Source organism: Hoplias malabaricus, chromosome 15, assembly GCF_029633855.1.
Source record: "Hoplias malabaricus isolate fHopMal1 chromosome 15, fHopMal1.hap1, whole genome shotgun sequence".
Classification (NCBI taxonomy): domain Eukaryota; kingdom Metazoa; phylum Chordata; class Actinopteri; order Characiformes; family Erythrinidae; genus Hoplias; species Hoplias malabaricus.
The window spans coordinates 32,279,935-32,300,561 of NC_089814.1; the positions used below are offsets into that span (position 1 = coordinate 32,279,935).

Consider the following 20,627-nt stretch of genomic DNA (forward strand, 5'->3'; position numbering starts at 1 on the left):
CTTTGTGTGTGTTAAAATAATCTGATTCGAATTCTTTGGTAAAATGGTTGAATTTGGGTTTTGAATGAACAGGTTTATTTTGGGACTAGGCTCTGGATTTGATTTTTTGCTAATTTTTGGATTTTGTGCTAATTGTGGAGGATTGGATTGGAGAACCGTCCAATGGCGCTTTTAGTAGAATAGAACAGGATATATTTACCATTGCACGTACAGTACAGCAGGAGTACATTTGTAGCTACCTTATGTGTAACGTAGCAGCAAAACCAGTAGAGAAAGTAAACAGTCTTTAGTCTACAGTCTCGGGTACTGAACACATTGGAGCATTTGAGGCTGAATTAGCTCCGTTTTCCAATACTATGGGTTTTTTAACGTTGATATTTAGACAGTCCAAGACTAGTCTAAATCCATGTCCATGAAAACATCACTGTGTACATTCCCCCCTTAATTAATCTAAGACCACACACATAAATCTGAACCAAACCGAGCCTTTATCAGAAGGAAATCTTTATTGTTGTTATTTTATCTGATAGCGGGTTTATTTCGGTCCGCAGTGCGCATGCTCAGACGTCCAGGTTTATTAATTTTAATGAGAGAATGGCGTTTCTGATCTGAAGCCTTTCGTGGGAGTGAGGAAATAAGGATTAAATCAGCCTTAAATAAGCAGAAACATCTCAGTGTCGCACTGCTGGAGTTTTTACAGAGAAACTCTTCGACTGGGAGGAAAATGAAGGAGCCATAGTTCTGAGAATGGGGCGGATTTTTTACTTTAACCCTTTCAGCAATCAACCAAGGTACAGTACCGCAACAATACACATATTTATTCCTTTTTTAAGGTGGATTCTCTTATTTACCGCGAGCTACATCTTATTAAAATGCACTTTTATAGAGTCTGTCGGCGGTGGTTAAGGAAGACAACCAAAAACTCGTTGTGTTTGGACCAACGGAGGCATTCCAGTATATTCTGCAGGGACTGGATAGCAAACACCTATTAAAACCTACACATATCATTGTGTAAATGTTCATAAAACGCTAAAAACGTTGTTTTAAAGGACGCGCCGGACGATGCACTGTTAAATATAAGCTCGTTACTAAATTATAGTATAAAGTTTTAATGAAAAAAAATGTTTTAAATGGCTTTTAAAAGTCGTTTATTTCTAAAAAATATACATCTAAAATAAAAATGTAGCGTCCACTAGCTTATAAATACGGTTAGCTTCTTGATCTCCAGCTTCTTATTCGAATTTTCCGTTCCACCTTAAATACCGCAGCTGTTATTATTTTGCCTCCAGAGCAACCAAGCGCCTGAATAGAACTGCTGCAGCATTTAAGGTGGAATTCACGTAGTTGGATTGTTCAAGTTTTCTCCACACCCCACCACTTTAAAATGTATCCAGACTTGTTTAACTTAATATTCATGTTTTACTCAATCTAACCATATTATATTTTCAACATACACCAGGCCAGCCATAACATTACAAACACCTGCCTTTATCACACAGAGCTCTGACCCACCAAGACATGGGTCTAGACTTGAACTCTGTAAGCTGTGAGGTGAGATCCAGACAAGTTTGACATGTGACTGATGCTCATCAGGGGAGTCCAGAGGCCCAGTCAACGCTCTCATCCTTTTGTCATGTTCTTCACACCACTCTTAATCCAGTTTTGCAGAGTGGCGGGGAGCATTATCCTGCTGGAAGAGCCCTCTGACATTAAGTAATGCTGTTGTCATGAGGGTGGTGCATGTCACCTCTTTCTAGGGTGAGCAAAGCATTCTATTAGGTGTACAAATATGTTTTAAAGCATTTTTTATAGTGTAGTATTTTGTGTATTAGTAAACAACAACAAGAAGTATTAATTCGTTATGTTCATGACCTTTAACACAGAAATCCCCATCTTTAAATCGTATAAACCCAAACTCACACTTACTTTTGGATACAGTAGTATACTGTCTGTGAAGAGTGTGGTGTGTTCTCCCTGTGTCTGCGTGGGTTTCCTCCAGGTGACTGTCTGTGAAGAGTGTGGTGTGTTCTCCCTGTGTCTGCGTGGGTTTCCTCCGGGTGACTGTCTGTGAAGAGTGTGGTGTGTTCTCCCTGTGTCTGCGTGGGTTTCCTCCGGGTGACTGTCTGTGAAGAGTGTGGTGTGTTCTCCCTGTGTCTGCGTGGGTTTCCTCCGGGTGACTGTCTGTGAAGAGTGTGGTGTGTTCTCCCTGTGTCTGCGTGGGTTTCCTCCGGGTGACTGTCTGTGAAGAGTGTGGTGTGTTCTCCCTGTGTCTGCGTGGGTTTCCTTCCACAGTCCAAAAACACACGTTGGTAGGTGGATTGGCGACTCAATAGTGTCCGTAGGTGTGAGTGTGTGTGTTGCCCTGTGAAGGACTGGCGCCCCCTCCAGGGTGTGTTCCTGCCTTACGCCCAATGATTCCAGGTAGGCTCTGGACCCACCGTGACCCTGACCTGGATAAGGGTTACAGATAATGAATGGATTGCACATGCTTTTGCAGCGCTATTTCCTGATGGAACTTACAACGGGATCAATGATAAATAACATCACTGTCCAATTAAAAACATGTATCTTTTTGTGTTTTTTAGTTTATTATACCTTTTGAAAAATGGCACAATGAATGAACCAATAGAAATTCTCAAACATTAGAATAAAATCTATTTAACATTGACTTCTATTGGAAGTTAAGAAGGTTTTTACCCATCTTCTGCAAAGTTGCTATTTTAGAGGATACATGTTTTTATTTGGACAGTGATTATAAAGATTTCTCATTTGCCATTTTCAAAATACTTTAGTTTTTTTTATACAAAGCAACAGTTTCCATAAAATTACAAAAACCGCAAGAGAATGTTTGACTTTTTTAATTACAGTTATATGTTACACCACCTTCATTACTCCCTGGTTCAGTGGTCAATGGGTAGTCGGAATGGTCTGCGGCTGTGTGTCCTCATATACAGCAAGCTACAAGGTTCTGACGCCTTTCTGTCAGAGCCAGCGTTAAGTAGCTCTGTAGCTCTCTGGCCCATGCTTGACATCAGGGATACTGAGCTTCAGCTCATGTGCAGATGCTCCAGACCATGGAGATTGTATACCATGTGTGTGCACAATCTGCGTCCACAGTGTGGACAGCTTAAAGAAGTCAGGCGTGAGGTGTCTACAAACATTTGGACATACTGTAAGTAACAAGGGCATCAAACCTAATGTGTGTACTGTGTGTTTGTGTTTGTGCAGATGATGCGTGAGGTGTGCAGCAGTGCTGATTTCTGCGGGAGCGGCAGGCCGTCGTGTTTGGCTGAGGACGGACGCCACGCTCACTTTGACCTGTGTTCTGCACACATGAATAAGTTCTATCCCACCTCGCCCTCAACAGCATCCCTTCAGCTTCCTCTCACTCACCTGGCAGCACCCTCTCAACCTCCGAAACCTGCGGCCACACCCTGCCAACGACAGCCCACCAAAACTGCCCCCAAAGCGGCCCCCAAAGCCGGGGAGAAGCCTGAGGACTCCAAGCAGAAGAAGAAAGGTACAGGACGCTCTGGGAAACGCGGCCGTCCGGTGGGTACCACAAAGCTGGCGGGATACAGGACCAGCACAGGCCGGCCTCTCGGCACCACTAAAGCGGCTGGCTTCAAAACCAGCCCCGGGAGGCCTCTCGGGACCACCAGAGCAGCGGGGTACAGAGTGAGCCCTGGGCGGCCCCCCGGCAGCGTTAAAGCCCTCTCTCAGATCAAAAAACTGAGCTACAGACCTGGCAGCACAGCGGTGTTCCCTTACAGCAGCACACAAAAAAACGCAGCCTGCAGCACCAACAGCAAACAGCACGACAACAACCAGTAACTGCCTGTTTCTACATCTTTACGAGTTATGTTACAGTCATCTGCAAAAGTTTGTTATTTTAACAAATTAACACATCATCTACAGAGAACACATTTAACCCAAAGAGACATATTATAGACTACATCTTATTTCTACAGTTTAACACAGTTCTTTGTCTTAATAAAAAGACTATGACATGTTTTGGTCAAAACACCACAAGGATGTAAACTACATTTTTCAGGACTACTTGTATCAGCCACTGCTGAGAATAGGCCTCTATTTACTTCAAACCCAAGGTGCTCAGCAGTGAGGCGTAAGGCAGAGAAATGCTGTCTTTTGTTACTTTTGCTTTGTTCTCTTTGTTCTCCATTTTTGTTTTTCGCCAAATTTAATCAGTCCTTTAATCTATCCACAAAGTTTGTGTTGATCTTACTGTGTTTAACCAGGTCTTCGACTCTCGCATAAATGCAGGTCCGGTAGTGTGAGTGGAGAGCCTCAGACGAGGAGGTGGAACAAATCTGAAGTGTCTGCTGTTTATGGAAGAAGTAGCACAAAATCACTAATTGTTGGTTGATAGGCTCCTTATCGCCAAATTAATGTAAATTTTACTCAAAAAGTGTTTTTTTATGATATGTCTCCTTTAATTTGTAATAATGCTTAAAACAAGAGCTGTTGACTTTGTTTTTATAGTTATAGCAGAAGAGCCTCTGCCCTGTCGCCATGTCGTTGATACGGTGTTCCAGTTGGTTGTTAGGTCGTTGCTTGTTAGTTGTTGCTACGCTTGAGAGTTGATTATTCGTGTTGAGGTGATTGACACGTTATCCCAAGCAGTTGCTAGGCTGTTGCTGTGGTAGCTGATGTGGTTGGGTATTGTTTCTTAAATGTGTATTACTCCGTGCTCTCTGTGGAGGATGTGTACTTATTTAAACTTAGCGAAACGTACATTTGACCAAGGGGGGCGCCAAACTTTTGCATATGACTGTAAGTAACTCAGAGCTATATATATGTTCTATTCACTGTCATATGTATGTTCTTGTACGTATATTTTATCTCATTATTATTTGATTTAAAGCTCTTCGAGCTATTCTATATTATTGTTGTTATTACTGATATTAGCAACAACAATAATAATATCATTATCATATTAAATATCTTAATTTGTATTCTTAAAAACGTTTATTTGTATGTTTTAGGATAAACTGAAGCTCAAACAAGGATGCTTATTTATGCATTCCAACTCATGATTCGTGATTTATTTATTTGCCCTTGCTTTTAGGTCATATTTATTTATTGATGCTTATTTATTTATTTATTTACCCCTACTTTCCGTGTTGGACTTATTTATTTATATATTAATTTATGGGTTTTTATTTATTTATCTTTCCGTTTTCATAGTTATCTATTTTTTATTTACCTCAGTTTCATCTGCATTACACAAGAAGGTTATATATGGAAGTGTACAGTGTGATACATATCTCCTGTGTGTGTTTTGTGCAGGCCGGTGAAGATGTCCGTTGTTTCCTCGGTTCCTCAGTTCCTGATCAGTGGCTTTCCGTCTGTGAGAGATCAGAAACCTACTCCTGCTGAGTCCTGCTCTGAGATCTGCTCCAGCGACAGACAGTCCAACAGCACCGCCGCTTTAAATCTGCACACCAACACCTCTCCGTACTCACACATCTGAACACACACACGCACACACATACAGTTCTCCAAGAACCCCAGAGGAACCCAGCATCTTTAATCCTCAGCCCTCGCAGCTGACAATAGGAGGACACAGACACCACAGAGAGCGGCCCTGTTCTTATACAGTGACTCATTGACTCTTCAGCTGTTTTTAATCTCTGACCCTCCTCCTCTTATTTCACGTCCGAGTCCGAGAGGTTTCAGTGCAAGTGTTCAGTAGTTCTTGTTCATATTTGTAACTACAGCATGACTATAATGACAGTTTTATTGAGTGCAATATTTGTACCAGTTCAGTAATGTGCCATCACCCCACCAAAGACTTTTATACAGATGTTTTTCATTAACTATAACACGACATCCTTAGATTTACCCTACATTCGCACACTCTCGCTCTCTCTCTCTCTCACACACACACACACACACTGCTCTGTGATTAAAGCTGCATTCTGAAATTATCAAAAGAGAATACCTCCCGTTTTCTTTTCAACAAACAAAACAAACTGTGGCTTAGAGTCTGTCTGATGTATCACTCAGCCGATAATATCAGCCGATATATTCCAGCTCACAGTGCTGATAAGAACCGACCTTTTCTATTAGACTACGTACATTATAATACAAACTAATAATCACCAAACCAGAACCATAGCTCCACTCTCAGTGAGACAGTATTAACAGTATTTTATTGGGGAAAGTCACCTTTTTTATAGTTGCATCTTTTAAACCCATTTAAGGTGATTTCTAACCTCCTCAGACCGTTTTTATGTAACTTTTTTGAAACATTTGTTAAAATTACAATGACAAATTAAATGACATACAGGGGTTCCTCAACTTACGTTGATCCGTACCTACGTCGCATCGTAGACCGATTTTCGGTGTAAGTCGGAACATACGTACATACGGTACGTAAATAACATACTGTAAGCACTTATCCTATCCTAACACCTATCCTCCTCGGTCCCGAGACGCGTAACCGTGTATTCTTACGCCGCGCCGCACACACCAAACACTAAGTTCACGTTACGACGTTTACGACTCAAAACCACTTAAGTCGAAACAAGGCTTTATACAGTAAATGGGAGATGTGTCGTAACCGCGAAACATCGTAACTCGGGACTGACGTAACCCGAGGACCTCCTGTATTCATTATGACACTGCACAAACACACCTCAGTTAATGAAGAGGCATTCTAGGAGGCTAAAGCATTTAGTTGCTTTAACAGCCTTCACACGCTTGAATTGTGGAATATTAACCCCGCTGTGTCTGGGTAAAATCAAACACTCTGCAGTAATGTAAAAGCTACTTTTCTAGAGTGCAGCTTTAACATGCTCCTTACACAAAGTTACACTGATTTCTTGTAAATCTATTTATTTACAGAGTTTTCAGCTAGAATCACCAAACGTGGTCAGACGTCAGCTCCACATCTTTTTCTTTTTCTTTTTTTTCTCATGTATATATCTGGACACTTTGAGCTAGACTTCAGCCTCTTGTTTCTGTACTCAAACTTTAAAATGGAAACCTTCTCATTTCTGTCACCTTAAAGGGGCACTCCATCCTATAAGTAGGATGTGTTCTGTAGCACAGTGTTTTCTCACTACAACCGCCAGCCTACGTCGTGTAAATACATCATACAGTGATCACTGTGGTGTCAACCAATTCTGATTGCTAGCTTAGCTTTTGTTGTAGTGGTCAAACATTCAATAAATAGATAAATAAAAAATAAGAACTAGTTTATTTTTAACTCCCACCTTCAAGTTACATCATTAGATGAGGGTTTCCTAGCCTTTAAACTGGAGATGCAATGAAACAGAGACTGCACTTTTGGTATTCACCAAAAAATGCTGACTGTAATCTGTCTATTCAGATTCTCTGTTCCACCTTAAATGGTGCAGCAGTCCAGGGCCCTAGAATGTATACGCTGTACTATATAATGTTGGAACAGAGCGTTCAACAACAAGGCGGATCCTCTGTTTCTGTTTTCGTAAAGTTAACGTATTTTATCTTTTGATTCCTTGTCTTGAGTTAATCAGGTGAATGTGTTCTGCTCCTGAATCCAATCCTTTGTTTTTCATTTTTGATTGGAGTGTCCTTTTACTTCAATTGTCATCTGAGTGCTGCAAAGTTTAGTCTGTGGTCCTGTATCTCTCCTCATGATGTAGATCCTGTAAATGCTGTGGATGAAGCTGTGGAAGAAAGAAAGTACTTTTACCTCAGATTAATGTCTGATATTTACATGCGTTTCTTTTTAATTGCACCACTGCTGTGATTTCCACTGTTTGTTGTGTGTAGCTTTTTATAAACTGGTGGCATTTCACAGATTTCTGTGATTGGTGATGTGAAGGCTGTAGATTTCTCTCCGTCTGAGTGCGTGTCCGTCTGTGGCAGTGAATTACACTAAGCTCTTCTCATGATTCTGATCCTTTTTTTTATCTGTTGAGAATATTATCATCGTAGATAAACACTCTGTATGTCACTCTTAGCTCTGACTGAGCTCAGCTGGAAAGTGATCAACATGTTTCTGTTTGTGCTCTGTGCTCTGAGGAACCTTTAACGCACGTGATTGGATGAAATAAATAAATATGTAAATGGATATCAGGGCCGTCCGTAAACTAAAGGCTGACTCTTACAAGAAAGTTCATCATGTTACTAGCCTTCGTTCTTTCCTTTGCCTTCTGTAAAGGTTTCACTTTGTTCAGGGTTGCGGTGGGTCATCACAGGGCATCACACACTCACCCAGTCACACACACACACACGTTTCTCCAACCCACACCCTTATCCCCCCACCACAAATCCCTGCAGTTCAGTGCTGGGGTGTAAACAACATCACAAAATGGTGGATTGTAGAGAGTCAACATTTTTAAAGTGTTGCTGAATGTAACCAGACATCTCCATGTCTACAACAACTCCATGTCTACCCCAGTCTGAAGGGATACATACACTGTGATGATGATGATAGGAACTCTGAGCTTAAGAACTGTATTTGACCTCACAAACTCATGCGTGACCCTCACCACCAGTTTTAGACCAAAACATTCATCACCCTCAGCAGTTGTTCAGAACCACACCATGTAACACCATCTACTTGTCTTTCAAGCTGCAGGTGAGTGGTTCTGTGGAGAGACCGGCGGGGACTAGTTGCATATTCACAGTTCTGTATTTAGTGAATGAAGGTGTTGTTACATCTACACCACTTTTAAGGCATTAAGGGATTTTCTTTTCTAGGAAATAGCTTTTAAAAATATAAATTTGATGAAGAGTAATGCATTCTGAGAGGTTTAATCGATGTCCTTCCTCGCAAATCCTTCACTTCCTGCAGGTGTATTGGTTTGTAGTCTAGTAGGTGTGGGTGTAGTTCCCCGTGTTGTCCGCTGGCGGCGCTGTGTGCTTGGTGACAGAAGGCGGGAGAAATGGCGTCTCTGAGTTTAGAACTGCAGGATTTATTTCGAGTGAAGCAGCAGCTAGTGGAGATTCAGTACCAGTGCAGGGAGCGAGGACTCTTACACAGCGCCAAATGGTAAGAAAACACACTATAACACTCCCATACAGCCTTTAGGAAAATACGTGAGGGAAAACTAAAAGAACCCGGGCGGGCTTCTTATTCGAATTTTCCGTTCCACCTTAAATGCCGCAGCAGTTGTATTCGGTAGCCGTGGCTTTGTAATGCAACTGCTGAGAATTTAAGGTGGAACGGACTACTTCAAAAGGCTGTTGGAGAATATGAAGCTAACATCTCAAGGGGAAGAAAATGTGTTTTACAAGGCATTTTTTGTTACAGAATACAAAACTTTATACATCATTTATTACACTTTATACAATGGCAGTTTCAGAAAGCTGGCGAATATGAAACAAAAATACTCTCTTCTCAAATGTAACGTTGAATTTGCCTTTTGAAGACAACATAAAAACCCCAACAGACTTGGAATATATACAGACTTTTCAGTATTCTGTGTCTTCTGGCCTTAAAGAGCCCGTTTTTGTTTTTATGTATTTACTTATTTATGTGTAGTTTCCCCTCCGCTTATAGTTTAATTGTCAAAACAGCTATTATTCCATTTCATAAGGCAATCTCATTGAATAAAACAGCCTTTGCTAGTGGATGCTAGTAAGCTTTGTTGTAATTGGCTGTGCCTGTTGTTTAAAGAACAAACTGGGCTGAGTTTAACGGTTGTAAACAGACCAATATATAGAAATGCTTTAGTTTTTGTGACATCACAAATAGCACGTTTTGTTGTGACTTTAACATTACTAAATGGAGAAACTGTCTATATATACAAATGTGTTTGTGACATCACACAAACAGTGAATTCAAAACATGCTGTTTTTGCAGCTAAGCTATTAAGCATTCAATAAATAATAAATGCAGAGAATATTTACCCTTAAGAGTCTTGATTGATTTCTCCATTTATAGAAAAGTAAGAACACTTTCTAAAAAAGTTATAAAAACTGAAATCTGTAGTTTGTACCTTCAATTTAACTGTTATTTAACAGACAATACAAAGACAAGATTGTCAGCGTTTATAATGACAAACTTAATTCTATTTGTTAAATATAAAGAAATGTAATAATTGATGCCTAGAACCCGTAAAAAACAAACAACTTGAGCTGCTCAACATGGTCTGATTCACCGTTTCCTGATGCTTCATACATATTCAATAGGAGACACATGTGGACGCAGTAATATATTTCGAGAATGAATGTTTAGTTGGTTTTAAGCCATTCTTCTTCTTTTTTCTTTCAGGGCATCGGAGTTGGCCTTTGCTCTTAATCCTCTTCCACTCAGTAAACTTCCCCCAGCACCTGAACTGACCGAGGTGAGCTTAATGAAATGCTAGTAGTGTCTGATATAACGTCATCATGTACGTGCTGTGATATTTAAGGTGGAAAATATTTCCTCTCTGTTCAGGAGGATGCTCAGGATCTGGATGCACTGTGTTTGGCGAAGTCGTATTTTGACCTGAAGGAGTACGATCGAGCTGCGTATTTCCTGCGAGGATGTCGCAGTCAGAAAGCTTATTTCCTCTACATGTATTCTCGCTATCTGGTGAGATACCACCATTTACCAACATTTACCTGTAATGTTAAGGTTTGATTGCTTTATTTATATTAGTTCCTTTGGGTAGAGAGAGTTTTATTTATTTACTTAATTTACATAAAAATATATATATTATATAATCAAATGAATAAAGAATTAATTTTAAAATAAAAGCTTTAATTTTGTGATTTATTTTATCATTATTTAAATGTGCATTTTAAGTATTTTATTCATTGTATTATTTAAATAATTTAATTAAATATTTAACAAGGCCTTGCACTATGACATAATGAAATCTGTCAACGTCATCCGTCAGTGGGCGGGGCTAACTCCGACCCAGTCAGTTTGATTGGTTGCTGTTGGCTAACGCTAGGACATTTTTTTACCTAGCTAGCGCTAACTAGCTTACCTTGTACAGGCTGTCTGTTGGGTGCTGGGGTGGAACCTGATGGGGTGGAACCTGATGGGGTGGAACCTGATGGAGTGGAAGATCACACAGCAGCAGGGGTGTATCTTAATGACTCTAAAATAAAATTTGCAGCCTCCATTAAGAGTTCAGAGCAGCTTTCTGACATTGAGACCTCTAAACTATCGTTAGTAGACGGAAATATGAATCGAACGTACGTGATCTATCTGTCTCTTACTGCGCAATCTAGCCAATCAATCTGACTGGATCGGAGTTAGCCCCGCCCACTGGTGGATGATGGATAATGTTGACAGATTTAATTATTTCATAGTGCAAGGAGCGTAAAATAAATATATAAATAGTTAAATAATGAATTAAATGATTTAAATAATACAATGAATAAAATATTTACAACGCACAATTCACAAATTATTTAAGCTTTTATTTCAAAATTGAATAATTTAAAGAAATCTTTAATTATTTCTTTATCCATTTAATTATAGATTATGGTCACAAAAGCCCTCCATACAGCAGCGAAATACAGATCTTGCTTTAAATGTAATGAAAAAATATTTAAACGTTTATTTAAATGTTTCCTTTACCTTCCCTACATTAATGTTAGTTATTCTGTCCTCAATCATACACCTACACCTCAGTGACTGTAGTTTTTCAGATGTTTTTCCTCAGATGGCTTGTTTGAGCTTTTCAGATTGGTGCTGAGATTAGGCTTTATTTAATTGGCTGCTCATGTCTCCCTCGTTCTCCCTCTCCTCAGTCAGGAGAAAAGAAGAAGGATGACGAAACTGTCGACAGTCTGGGTAAGGAATTGATCCAAATGGGTCTTGTATTGATAACGTTACTGTGAGTGTTGTACTATTCTGACTGTGTCTCACAAAGTAGGATTTCTCCACTGACAGGTGACTTAAACCCACGGTTGAGGATTGTTCAATAAGCATCTCTCTCTGATCTTTTTATATGGGATAGGCTTGATTTCAGACCTGACTAATCAAGCTAAACGGTTAACGATTCATGGTTAAATCCCAGCATGATGTACAACCCCTGGCAAAAATAATGGAATCACCCGTCTCTGAGGATGTTCCTTCAGTTGTTTAATTTTGTAGAAAAAAAAAGCAGATCACAGGCATGACAAAAAACTAAGATTGACCAGATTGATGAAGAGTACTGTTTGTCACTCATTAAGTCAATGCCTCAGAGACTGCAAGCAGTTATAAAGTTATAAAATGTGGTGCAACAAAGTATTAGTGATGTGTTGGAGTGTTATTTTGTTTTGAGTGATTCCATAATATATTCCCTGTGCTTGTTCTAAAAATCTGTTACTGGCCACCACAATTATTTTTCTTGATTTCTTTTAGTGTTTCTTGAAGCCAGAAAGTTGCCAATTGAAATGCCTTTAATTTTTTGTCATATCTGTGATCTGCTTTTTTTCTAAAAAATTAAACAACTGAAGGAACATCCTCAGAGACGGGTGATTCCATAATTTTTGCCAGGGGTTGTAGATGTGAGAACTGCCATGTTTGATGAATTCAGTGAGGTTTACTAGAGTAGGAGAAAGGCAAACAATTACTCAGCCCCTGCTAACCTCTGCTGTCTCCATTTTAAGGTTACATTTTCCTTTAAAGGCAGTTGTGGTGAACAATATCATTTGATGCAAACATTGTGAAAGTGGAGTGTGGTTACTGTAGACAGTCTATAGTGTGCTGTGCTGTGTCTGACTCTCAGGAAGCAAGTGGATCCTTACAACATCCAAAGGGTCTATACTTCTGAAAGGGCCCAAATAACTGCAGAATATTGACCTAGTTTTTTTTTTAACATTATTTAAGTGTCAAACCGCATGGTGATACTTCTGTACTATGATAACCCCCCCCCCCCCTTTTGTTGTGGCAGGTCCTCTTGAGAAAGGGCAGGTGCGCAACGAGGCTCTGAGAGAACTGAGAGTAGAGCTCAGTAAGAAGCACAGCGCTGGAGAACTGGATGGGTTCTCCCTCTACCTGTACAGTAAACCTCTTAGACGAGCCATCTTCACCTCCTATATGCTCAAATGTGTATAGATATGAGAGTATGTATGTATTGATTCCATTCTGGTTTTGTAGGTATGGTGTCGTTCTGAGGAAGTTGGATCTGCTGAAGGAGGCGGTGGATATTTTTGTCGCTGCGACTCATGCTCTTCCTTTGCACTGGGGGGCGTGGCTAGAGCTCTGTAACCTCATCACCAACATCGAAATGGTAACCAAGGACACTGACGGATAAAAGTTTTGTTTATTTCCAATTATTTTGCATAAACAGTGCTTTGGTACAGTGGTAACACTATTCGCTCCGATGTCCAGTCGAAGCAGTCTGTGCTACACCTTGGGCAAGACTCCTAACACTGCGTTGGCCTACCTGTAATATCAGTAACCTTTTAAGTCGCTCTGGAAACGAGTGTCTGCCAAAATGCCATAGATATAAATGTAAAACAGATACCATACGCCAAACATTTACTCTGAATGTCATTGGATTCTCTGAATTACGATCTGACGTTGGGAAAGACGCACTGACCCAGTATCCCTTTGCCTTCTAAATATATAAAAATCAGACCCAGTTCTGCTGTGGTGAATTGTTATTGTTTCTCCTCTCTGTAGCTGAAGTCTCTGTCTCTGCCTGATTGCTGGGTGCGGGACTTTTTCATGGCGCACATGTACACAGAGCTGCAGATGATTAAAGAGGCGCTGCAGAAGTATCAGAGCCTGATGGAGGCTGGATTTACCAAGAGCACCTACATCATCTCCCAAATTGCAGTGGCTTACCACAACATCCGAGGTACGTCCTGGAAAACAAGTTAACAAAGCGAATGTATGTTCAGTGAGAAGGAGCAGAGATGATGTTAATGTGTTTGTGTCACAGATATCGACCAAGCCTTGGATCTGTTTAATGAACTTCGAGAGCAGGATCCTTTCCGGATTGAGAACATGGACACGTTCTCCAACCTCCTGTATGTCAGGGTGAGACGTTATTCCTGATAAACCACTAAGTCTAACCGCTCTGATGGCCCTCTGGAAATAAACACAGGCCCTGACATTGTAAACAGATTTAAACATGCAGTCGGATGTGAAAAATGTGAACATTTAGCTGATTTGGAAAGTGCAAATACAGGGTAGAAGCATTGTACTATTTTCAAAAGTACTTAAATGAGAAATGCCATTTCATCCATCAGATGGGGTTATGTGAGGTCATCGTTCTAAACAGTAATGCCATTTAATGCATTCAATCTTTTATGATTCAACAGTTACGTTTTAAGAAGCTTCCTGCTTGCTACTAAAATAGCCTCACACAAATATAACTTTTTATTTTCTCAGAGCATGAAGCCAGAGCTGAGTTATTTGGCTCATAACCTGGTGGAGATTGATAAGTACAGAGTGGAGACATGCTGCGTTATAGGTGAGTAACCCAGGCCCTTGATTAATATATTTATATTTATTTAAATTTTGTTTATCATAAATATAATAGGGCGGCACGGTGGCGCAGCAGGTAGTGTCGCAGTCACATAGCTCCAGGGGCCTGGAGGTTGTGGGTTTGATTCCTGCTCCGGGTGACTGTCTGTGAGGAGTTGGTGTGTTCTCCCTGTGTCTGCGTGGGTTTCCTCCGGGTGACTGTCTGTGAGGAGTGTGGTGTGTTCTCCCTGTGTCTGTGTGGGTTTCCTTCGGGTGACTGTCTGTGAGGAGTGTGGTGTGTTCTCCCTGTGTTAGTGTGTGTTTCCTCCAGGTGACTGTCTGTGAGGAGTGTGGTGTGTTCTTCCTGTGTCTGCGTGGGTTTCCTCCGGGTAACTGTCTGTCAGGAGTGTGGTGTGTTCTCCCCTGTGTCTGCGTGGGTGTCCTCCAGGTGACTGTCTGCGAGGAGTGTGGTGTGTTCTCCCTGTGTCTGCGTGGGTTTCCTCCGGGTGACTGTCTGCGAGGAGTGTGGTGTGTTCTCCCTGTGTCTGCGTGGGTTTCCTCCGGGTGACTGTCTGTGGAGTGTGGTGTGTTCTCCCTGTGTCTGCGTGGGTTTCGTCCGGGTGCTCCGGTTTCCTCCCACAGTCCAAAAACACACGTTGGTAGGTGGATTGGCGACTCAACAGTGTCCATAGGTGTGTGTCTGTGTTGCCCTGTGAAGGACTGGCGCCCCCTCCAGGGTGTATTCCCGCCTTGCGCCCAATGATCCCAGGTAGGCTCTGGACCCACCGCGACCCTGAACTGGATAAGGGTTTCAGACAATGAATGGATGAATGAATAAATACAAGTAATATTCTAACATTCAATATTTCAGTATTTTCAATTTTTGGAATTAGATAAAGGATTTACAATGTTACCAATAGTGTAACAGTAGTAAAACTACATTTCTCTTGTATTTATATGTTTTCTTTCTATGTGTGATGTGTAGGTAATTATTACAGTCTGCGCTCCCAGCATGAGAAAGCTGCTCTGTATTTTCAGAGAGCGCTGAAGTTAAATCCGCGCTGCCTCGGGGCCTGGACGCTGATGGGGCATGAGTACATGGAAATGAAGAACACCTCAGCAGCTATACAGGCCTACAGGTCACCTTCTTTTTCGTGTATCATATAAAATGCAGTGCGCAGGTCTAACTCTGTCTATTTGGGACAGATTTAATCATATTTAACCTCTGGTCTGGACGCTTAGTATTAGAATTAGAAGCACTTTATTGGCCACTGTGCTTGAACAGAGAGGTAGTTGATCTCTGCATTTAACCCAATCCGTGCAGTGAAACACACATTTACACACACACTAGTGAACACTAGGGGGCAGTGAGCACACATGCCTGGAGAGGGTGGCAGCCCTAGCCCCATTCAGACTCTATTTGGCTGACTTGGTTCTCGTGTTTCTAAAGTTAGAGTTCACCTCTGTGAGGTGTAATGAGTTCAGAGTAAAGTTTTCTCTTTTTATATTTCCCACAGACATGCCATTGAAGTGAATAAAAGAGACTATCGAGCCTGGTATGGACTTGGACAGACTTATGAGATCCTGAAGATGCCGTTTTACTCACTGTACTACTACAGAAAAGCCCATCAACTCAGGTGTGTGCTAGTACTTCAGGTGCTAACCTGTGAGGGAGGGGCACTGGACCAGGCAGGTAATGACCTCCCAGTCCAAGCACAAAGAACGAGAAAAATCATGGAAGTGCATGGTCTGAGAATAACTCTCCCTGTTCAGTAATCTAGTCTCATATACTCTATAAAAAGGTACTGACAGCAGAGCTGGTGTGATGCGAAATGCTCGATGATATGGGCAAGAATTACATCACGATATATTTCTTAATTTCTGTCAATACGATATAATCCTGATATAGATATGAGTCTGAAAAATTGCCAGAAACATGACATCACTGACAAACCTGCAGCTCTTAACTCTGTCAATATTAATATTTTTAAACTAACTTTATAATCGTGTGCAGTGAACTGAGTAATGGCTCAATCATTGACAGATATTAAATAATGTACATTGAAAATATGTTTTTAAATCGTATCATTCGTTCATTGTCTGTAACCTTTATCTAGTTCAGGGTCGCGGTGGGTCCGGAGCCTACCTGGAATCACTGGGCACAAGGCAGGAACACACCCTGGAGGGGGCACCAGTTCTTCACAGGGCGACACACACTCTCACATTCACTCACACCACCGGACACTTTTGAGTCGCCAATCCACCTACCAGCATGTGTTTCTGGACCGTGGGAGGAAACCGGAGCACCCAGAGGAAACCCACGCAGACACAGGGAGAACACACCACACTCCTCACAGACAGTCACCCAGAGGAAACCCACGCAGACACAGAGAGAACACACCACACTCCTCACAGACAGTCACCTGGAGGAAACCCACGCAGACACAGAGAGAACACACCACACTCCTCACAGACAGTCACTCGGAGGAAACCCACGCAGACACAGGGAGAACACACCACACTCCTCACAGACAGTCACCCGGAGGAAACCCACGCAGACACAGAGAGAACACACCGCACTCCTCACAGACAGTCACCCGGAGCAGGACTTGAATCATATCATTGTTATTGAAACATTTTATATTGCGATTTATATCAATATGGAATTATTGCCAAGCCCTAGTCAATGAATATCCGTGTGTGTGTTTGTTTCCTACTTTTCAGGCCGAATGACTCTCGTATGCTGGTGGCTCTTGGTGAATGTTATGAAAAACTGTCTCAGCAGGTGGAAGCGAAAAAGGTCAGCAGTAAAGCCGAGTGAGGGGTGGACGGTTTTGTTCTCTTTTGTTGGTTTATTCTCACTGTGGACACGATTATTTATCAGCACGGTAACTCTCTGTTGCTTTGTCTCAGTGTTACTGGAGAGCGTACTCTGTAGGAGACGTGGAGAGAATGGCTTTACTCAAACTGGCAAAGTAAGAGAATATGTTTCAGTTCTGTCATAAATCTACCCCAGCTTTGTATGTTGTGCTTGTGGTAAAGTAAATGAAACTGTTTTATTTAAAAAAACGACTGCGGTTAACAGCGGGTCATTGATGATCTGTGATTCTGACTTGATGTGTTTAGACTTCATGAGCAGTTGAACGAATCAGACGACGCAGCACAGTGTTACATCATCTATATCCAGGACATCTTCTCCTGTGGGGTGAGTTACTGAAAATTTACAAGGTTAAAGGCGGTGCCGTGTATCAGGACGACAATGCACCAATACACACAGCAAGACTGGTGAAGGATTGGTTTGATGAACATGAAAGTGAAGTTGAACATCTCCCATGGCCTGCACAGTCACCAGATCTAAATATTATTGAGCCACTTTGGGGTGTTTTGGAGGAGCGAGTCAGGAAATGTTTTCCTCCACCAGCATCACGTAGAGACCTGGCCACTATCCTGCAAGAAGAATGGCTTCAAATCCCTCTGACCACTGTGCAGGACTTGTATATGTCATTCCCAAGATGAATTGACGCTGTATTGGACGCAAAAGGAGGCCCTACACCACACTAATACATTACTGTGGTCTAAAACCAGGTGTGGTTTAGTTTAATTGTCCAACCCCTGTACATCTGACTACAACAACTAACTGTGTTCAAAATCATGTAGTTATAGCTTCACACGTCACACTTTTATTTTGAAAAAATAGGAATAGCATCTAAAACAATGAATATGGAATATCTTCCTGTGCATCATTTTGTTCGGCCGTGAAGAAAAAGAAGTTAAATGGTGTGTGTGTGTTTTCTGTCTCAGGAGCAGCTAGAACACGCGGAGGTCAGCACCGCTCTCCGATATCTTGGTCAGTACTACTTCAAGAACAAACTCTACGACGAGGCTTCTCTCTGCGCTCAGCGTTGCTGCGACTACAACGATGTGAGTGCACTTCACACACCACTGTTACACCTGGATGGGAAGTTTAAATCTACTGCACTCAACCTGTGAAGCCCAGGGAAGGAAAATACGTTCATAGATTTATGAGCTGATATTTAAGTTATAATGTTCTACGACTTAGAACGTGTGATCCACATCTCCACGGGGTCTTTCTGATGTTTACAGTGATTTAAAATAATGTAATGAGATATTTTCCCCTTATCTCTGTTATTAGATGAACTAGGACGTACAGGTTTAATGTTGAGTCACTATTGAGCTGCTAGGGAGCAATGACACAGGAAAAGGGTTCATAAAAATAGATGAAATGAACAGCTTCTATTTTTTAATAGGTTTCTAATTTTTAGCACATTCAGGTATTTTCTGTTGCTATGGCAAAGCCAAACATTGAACCACTTTGTGACACTCATTTACATAAATACAAATCGTGCTTAGCGTAAAATATATCGCAATTTGAAGCCCCTCACTCGCTTCTAGGAACTGCTCCAGAAGGGGATTCTGTTTTTGAAGCAGAGGCATTATGTCCTTGTTCTAGAGGAGATCTGATGTTTTTATTTTTATTTTTTTTATTGTGAAAAAAAGCAGAATTAAAAACACAGTAACGCTCCCTGTGCTGCTTTTTCAGGCTCGTGAGGAGGGGAAAGCTTTACTGAGGCAGATCTCAGCCGTTCGAGAGCAGGGAGAGTCGTCCGCTAACGAGTTGTCCTTACCCAGCGTCTTCAACCCTCTGTCCAACAACACCACACCCATCAGGAGAGTGTCCCCTCTGGATCTGTCGTCCGTCACGCCTTAACATCCACCCACCGCGAGCACACCGCTGGCTCCTGGAACTGAGACTGTAGCAAGAGGGAATTCCACTCCGTTTTCCAAAATGTCCTCCTTAATTCAGGGGTTGAGGTGTGGACCGTGGTTCAGACTTGTGTGATGTGTAATAGTTGAGACAGATATATGCCTCGTGTTGGTGAATGAAACCAGGCGTCTCCACGTCTGAAACACAGATGCATTTTACTAAGCATTTCATTCAAAATCCATGACCCACAGTGAAGCGCACCAGTGTACAGTTTAATAGGAACAAAAAATGATCATGGACCGTAGGTGGAAATCAAATCTATTGGGAGTGTATTATCAGACTTTCCTCCCCCAAACATGGCTTTAACTAAACATTGGTTCGTAAAAGTATGGCTATCGTAATCTTTCCATGTTCTCACTTTCTCCGAGGAGCTTTTAGCGGTAAACGTCTGGTTCCATTTATCATCACTGTAAACAGTTCTTTTCTAGAACTAATCCCAACCCACTCTCACTGACACCGTTTACACCTCAACCTTTTAATTATGCACATCGTTTAGAAAAGAAAAAAATGCCCTTTATGCCAGGGGTAGTCATCCCTTTCCTGGACGGTCCAGAAGAGCTTCCCCCTTCAAACACACCTCCTGAACTGTCTAATGTAAACAGAGAGGCCTTACACTGGAAGCTGGATGATCCTGTTCTCGCCTGTTTGTAACTATTGGTTGAGCTGTGTGGTTTTTTGTTTTTTTTTGGTAATTTGATTTCTAAGGACAGTAAAGTTTATCATTCAGAAAAAGCCTGAAACCACTTTACATTAATTAATTCATTATTGCTAAGCGCTTATCCAGTTCAGGGTCTACCTGGAATCATTGGGCGCAAGGCGGGAACACACCCTGGAGGGGGCGCCAGTCCTTCACAGGGCAACACAGACACACTCCTCGCAGACAGTCACCCGGAGCGGGACTCGAACCCACAACCTCCAGGCCCCTGGAGTGACTGTGACACTACCTACTGCGCCACCGTGCCGCCTTGAAGCCACTCTACGCTAAATCTAATTTAAACTGAATTATAAAACAAGTCCGTAAACAGATTTTGCTATGAATAAACATGGAGATCTCGACGTGTGGAAATGTGGATGATTTCACAGAGGAGATCCACCTTCGTATGCTTTTGTATCAAAAGTGAAAACCCATTTAAAAGGGGACCATCCCAGATTCCTCATAATGACCTTATTTTTTTTACATCGACTTTCATTGAAAGTAAGGTAGAGTTTTCTCTTCTCTGTTAAGTTACTATTTTGGAGAGACTTATTTTTTCTGATGGGGAAAAATGTAAGGAAAATATAAGATGTGCTGTAAACTTTGCGCTGGCTGTTTTTCCCCCACCACTTTAGTTAACTGCTGTCTGCAGGTCTTTTGACCAGGGTCATGCGGATATGTGTATAAACAGCTGCTTTCTGTTCCGTGTTAATCAGCGTCAATCAGTGTCTGAGGATGGACAGGGTTGAGACTTGGTTATAATAATAATAATAATAAAGAAAAACCCT

The 20,627-nt window shown here is 41.5% G+C and overlaps 2 protein-coding genes across 4 annotated transcripts; both read left to right on the forward strand.

Moving 5' to 3' along the window:
- The first annotated feature begins 582 nt into the window (after window positions 1-582).
- Window positions 583-8,055, forward strand: c15h5orf24 (chromosome 15 C5orf24 homolog). Of its 3 annotated transcripts, none has more exons than XM_066645932.1 (3): window positions 583-791; window positions 3,229-3,830; window positions 5,311-8,055. In XM_066645932.1, the coding sequence occupies exons 2-3, from the start codon at window positions 3,229-3,231 to the stop codon at window positions 5,492-5,494; spliced, it is 786 nt and encodes a 261-aa protein (XP_066502029.1). In that variant the 5' UTR covers window positions 583-791; the 3' UTR covers window positions 5,495-8,055. The 3 variants fall into 3 exon arrangements, with proteins under 3 accessions (XP_066502029.1, XP_066502028.1, XP_066502030.1); XM_066645931.1 differs by lacking the exon at window positions 583-791 and adding an exon at window positions 1,651-1,758; XM_066645933.1 differs by lacking the exon at window positions 583-791 and adding an exon at window positions 2,199-2,309.
- Window positions 8,056-8,822: 767 nt separating this feature from the next.
- cdc23 (CDC23 (cell division cycle 23, yeast, homolog)) lies at window positions 8,823-20,461 on the forward strand. The gene is made up of 16 exons (XM_066645773.1): window positions 8,823-9,007; window positions 10,232-10,304; window positions 10,397-10,534; window positions 11,707-11,749; window positions 12,837-12,942; window positions 13,043-13,175; window positions 13,571-13,748; window positions 13,833-13,930; window positions 14,285-14,366; window positions 15,345-15,498; window positions 15,877-15,996; window positions 17,084-17,159; window positions 17,273-17,334; window positions 17,486-17,564; window positions 18,161-18,280; window positions 18,921-20,461. Exons 1-16 carry the CDS (start codon window positions 8,901-8,903, stop codon window positions 19,086-19,088), a joined length of 1,737 nt encoding a protein of 578 aa, XP_066501870.1. The 5' UTR covers window positions 8,823-8,900; the 3' UTR covers window positions 19,089-20,461.
- Window positions 20,462-20,627: the final 166 nt, after the last annotated feature.

Coding starts and splice junctions, on each gene's coding strand:
- cdc23 (XM_066645773.1), top strand. CDS start 8,901: ATGGCGTCTCTGAGTTTAGAACTGCAGGATTTATTTCGAGTGAAGCAG. Junction 11,750..12,836: donor CGAAACTGTCGACAGTCTGG/GTAAGGAATTGA, acceptor TTGTTGTGGCAG/GTCCTCTTGAGAAAGGGCAG. Junction 13,176..13,570: donor TCATCACCAACATCGAAATG/GTAACCAAGGAC, acceptor TCCTCTCTGTAG/CTGAAGTCTCTGTCTCTGCC.
- c15h5orf24 (XM_066645931.1), top strand. Junction 3,831..5,310: donor AAACAGCACGACAACAACCA/GTAACTGCCTGT, acceptor TGTTTTGTGCAG/GCCGGTGAAGATGTCCGTTG.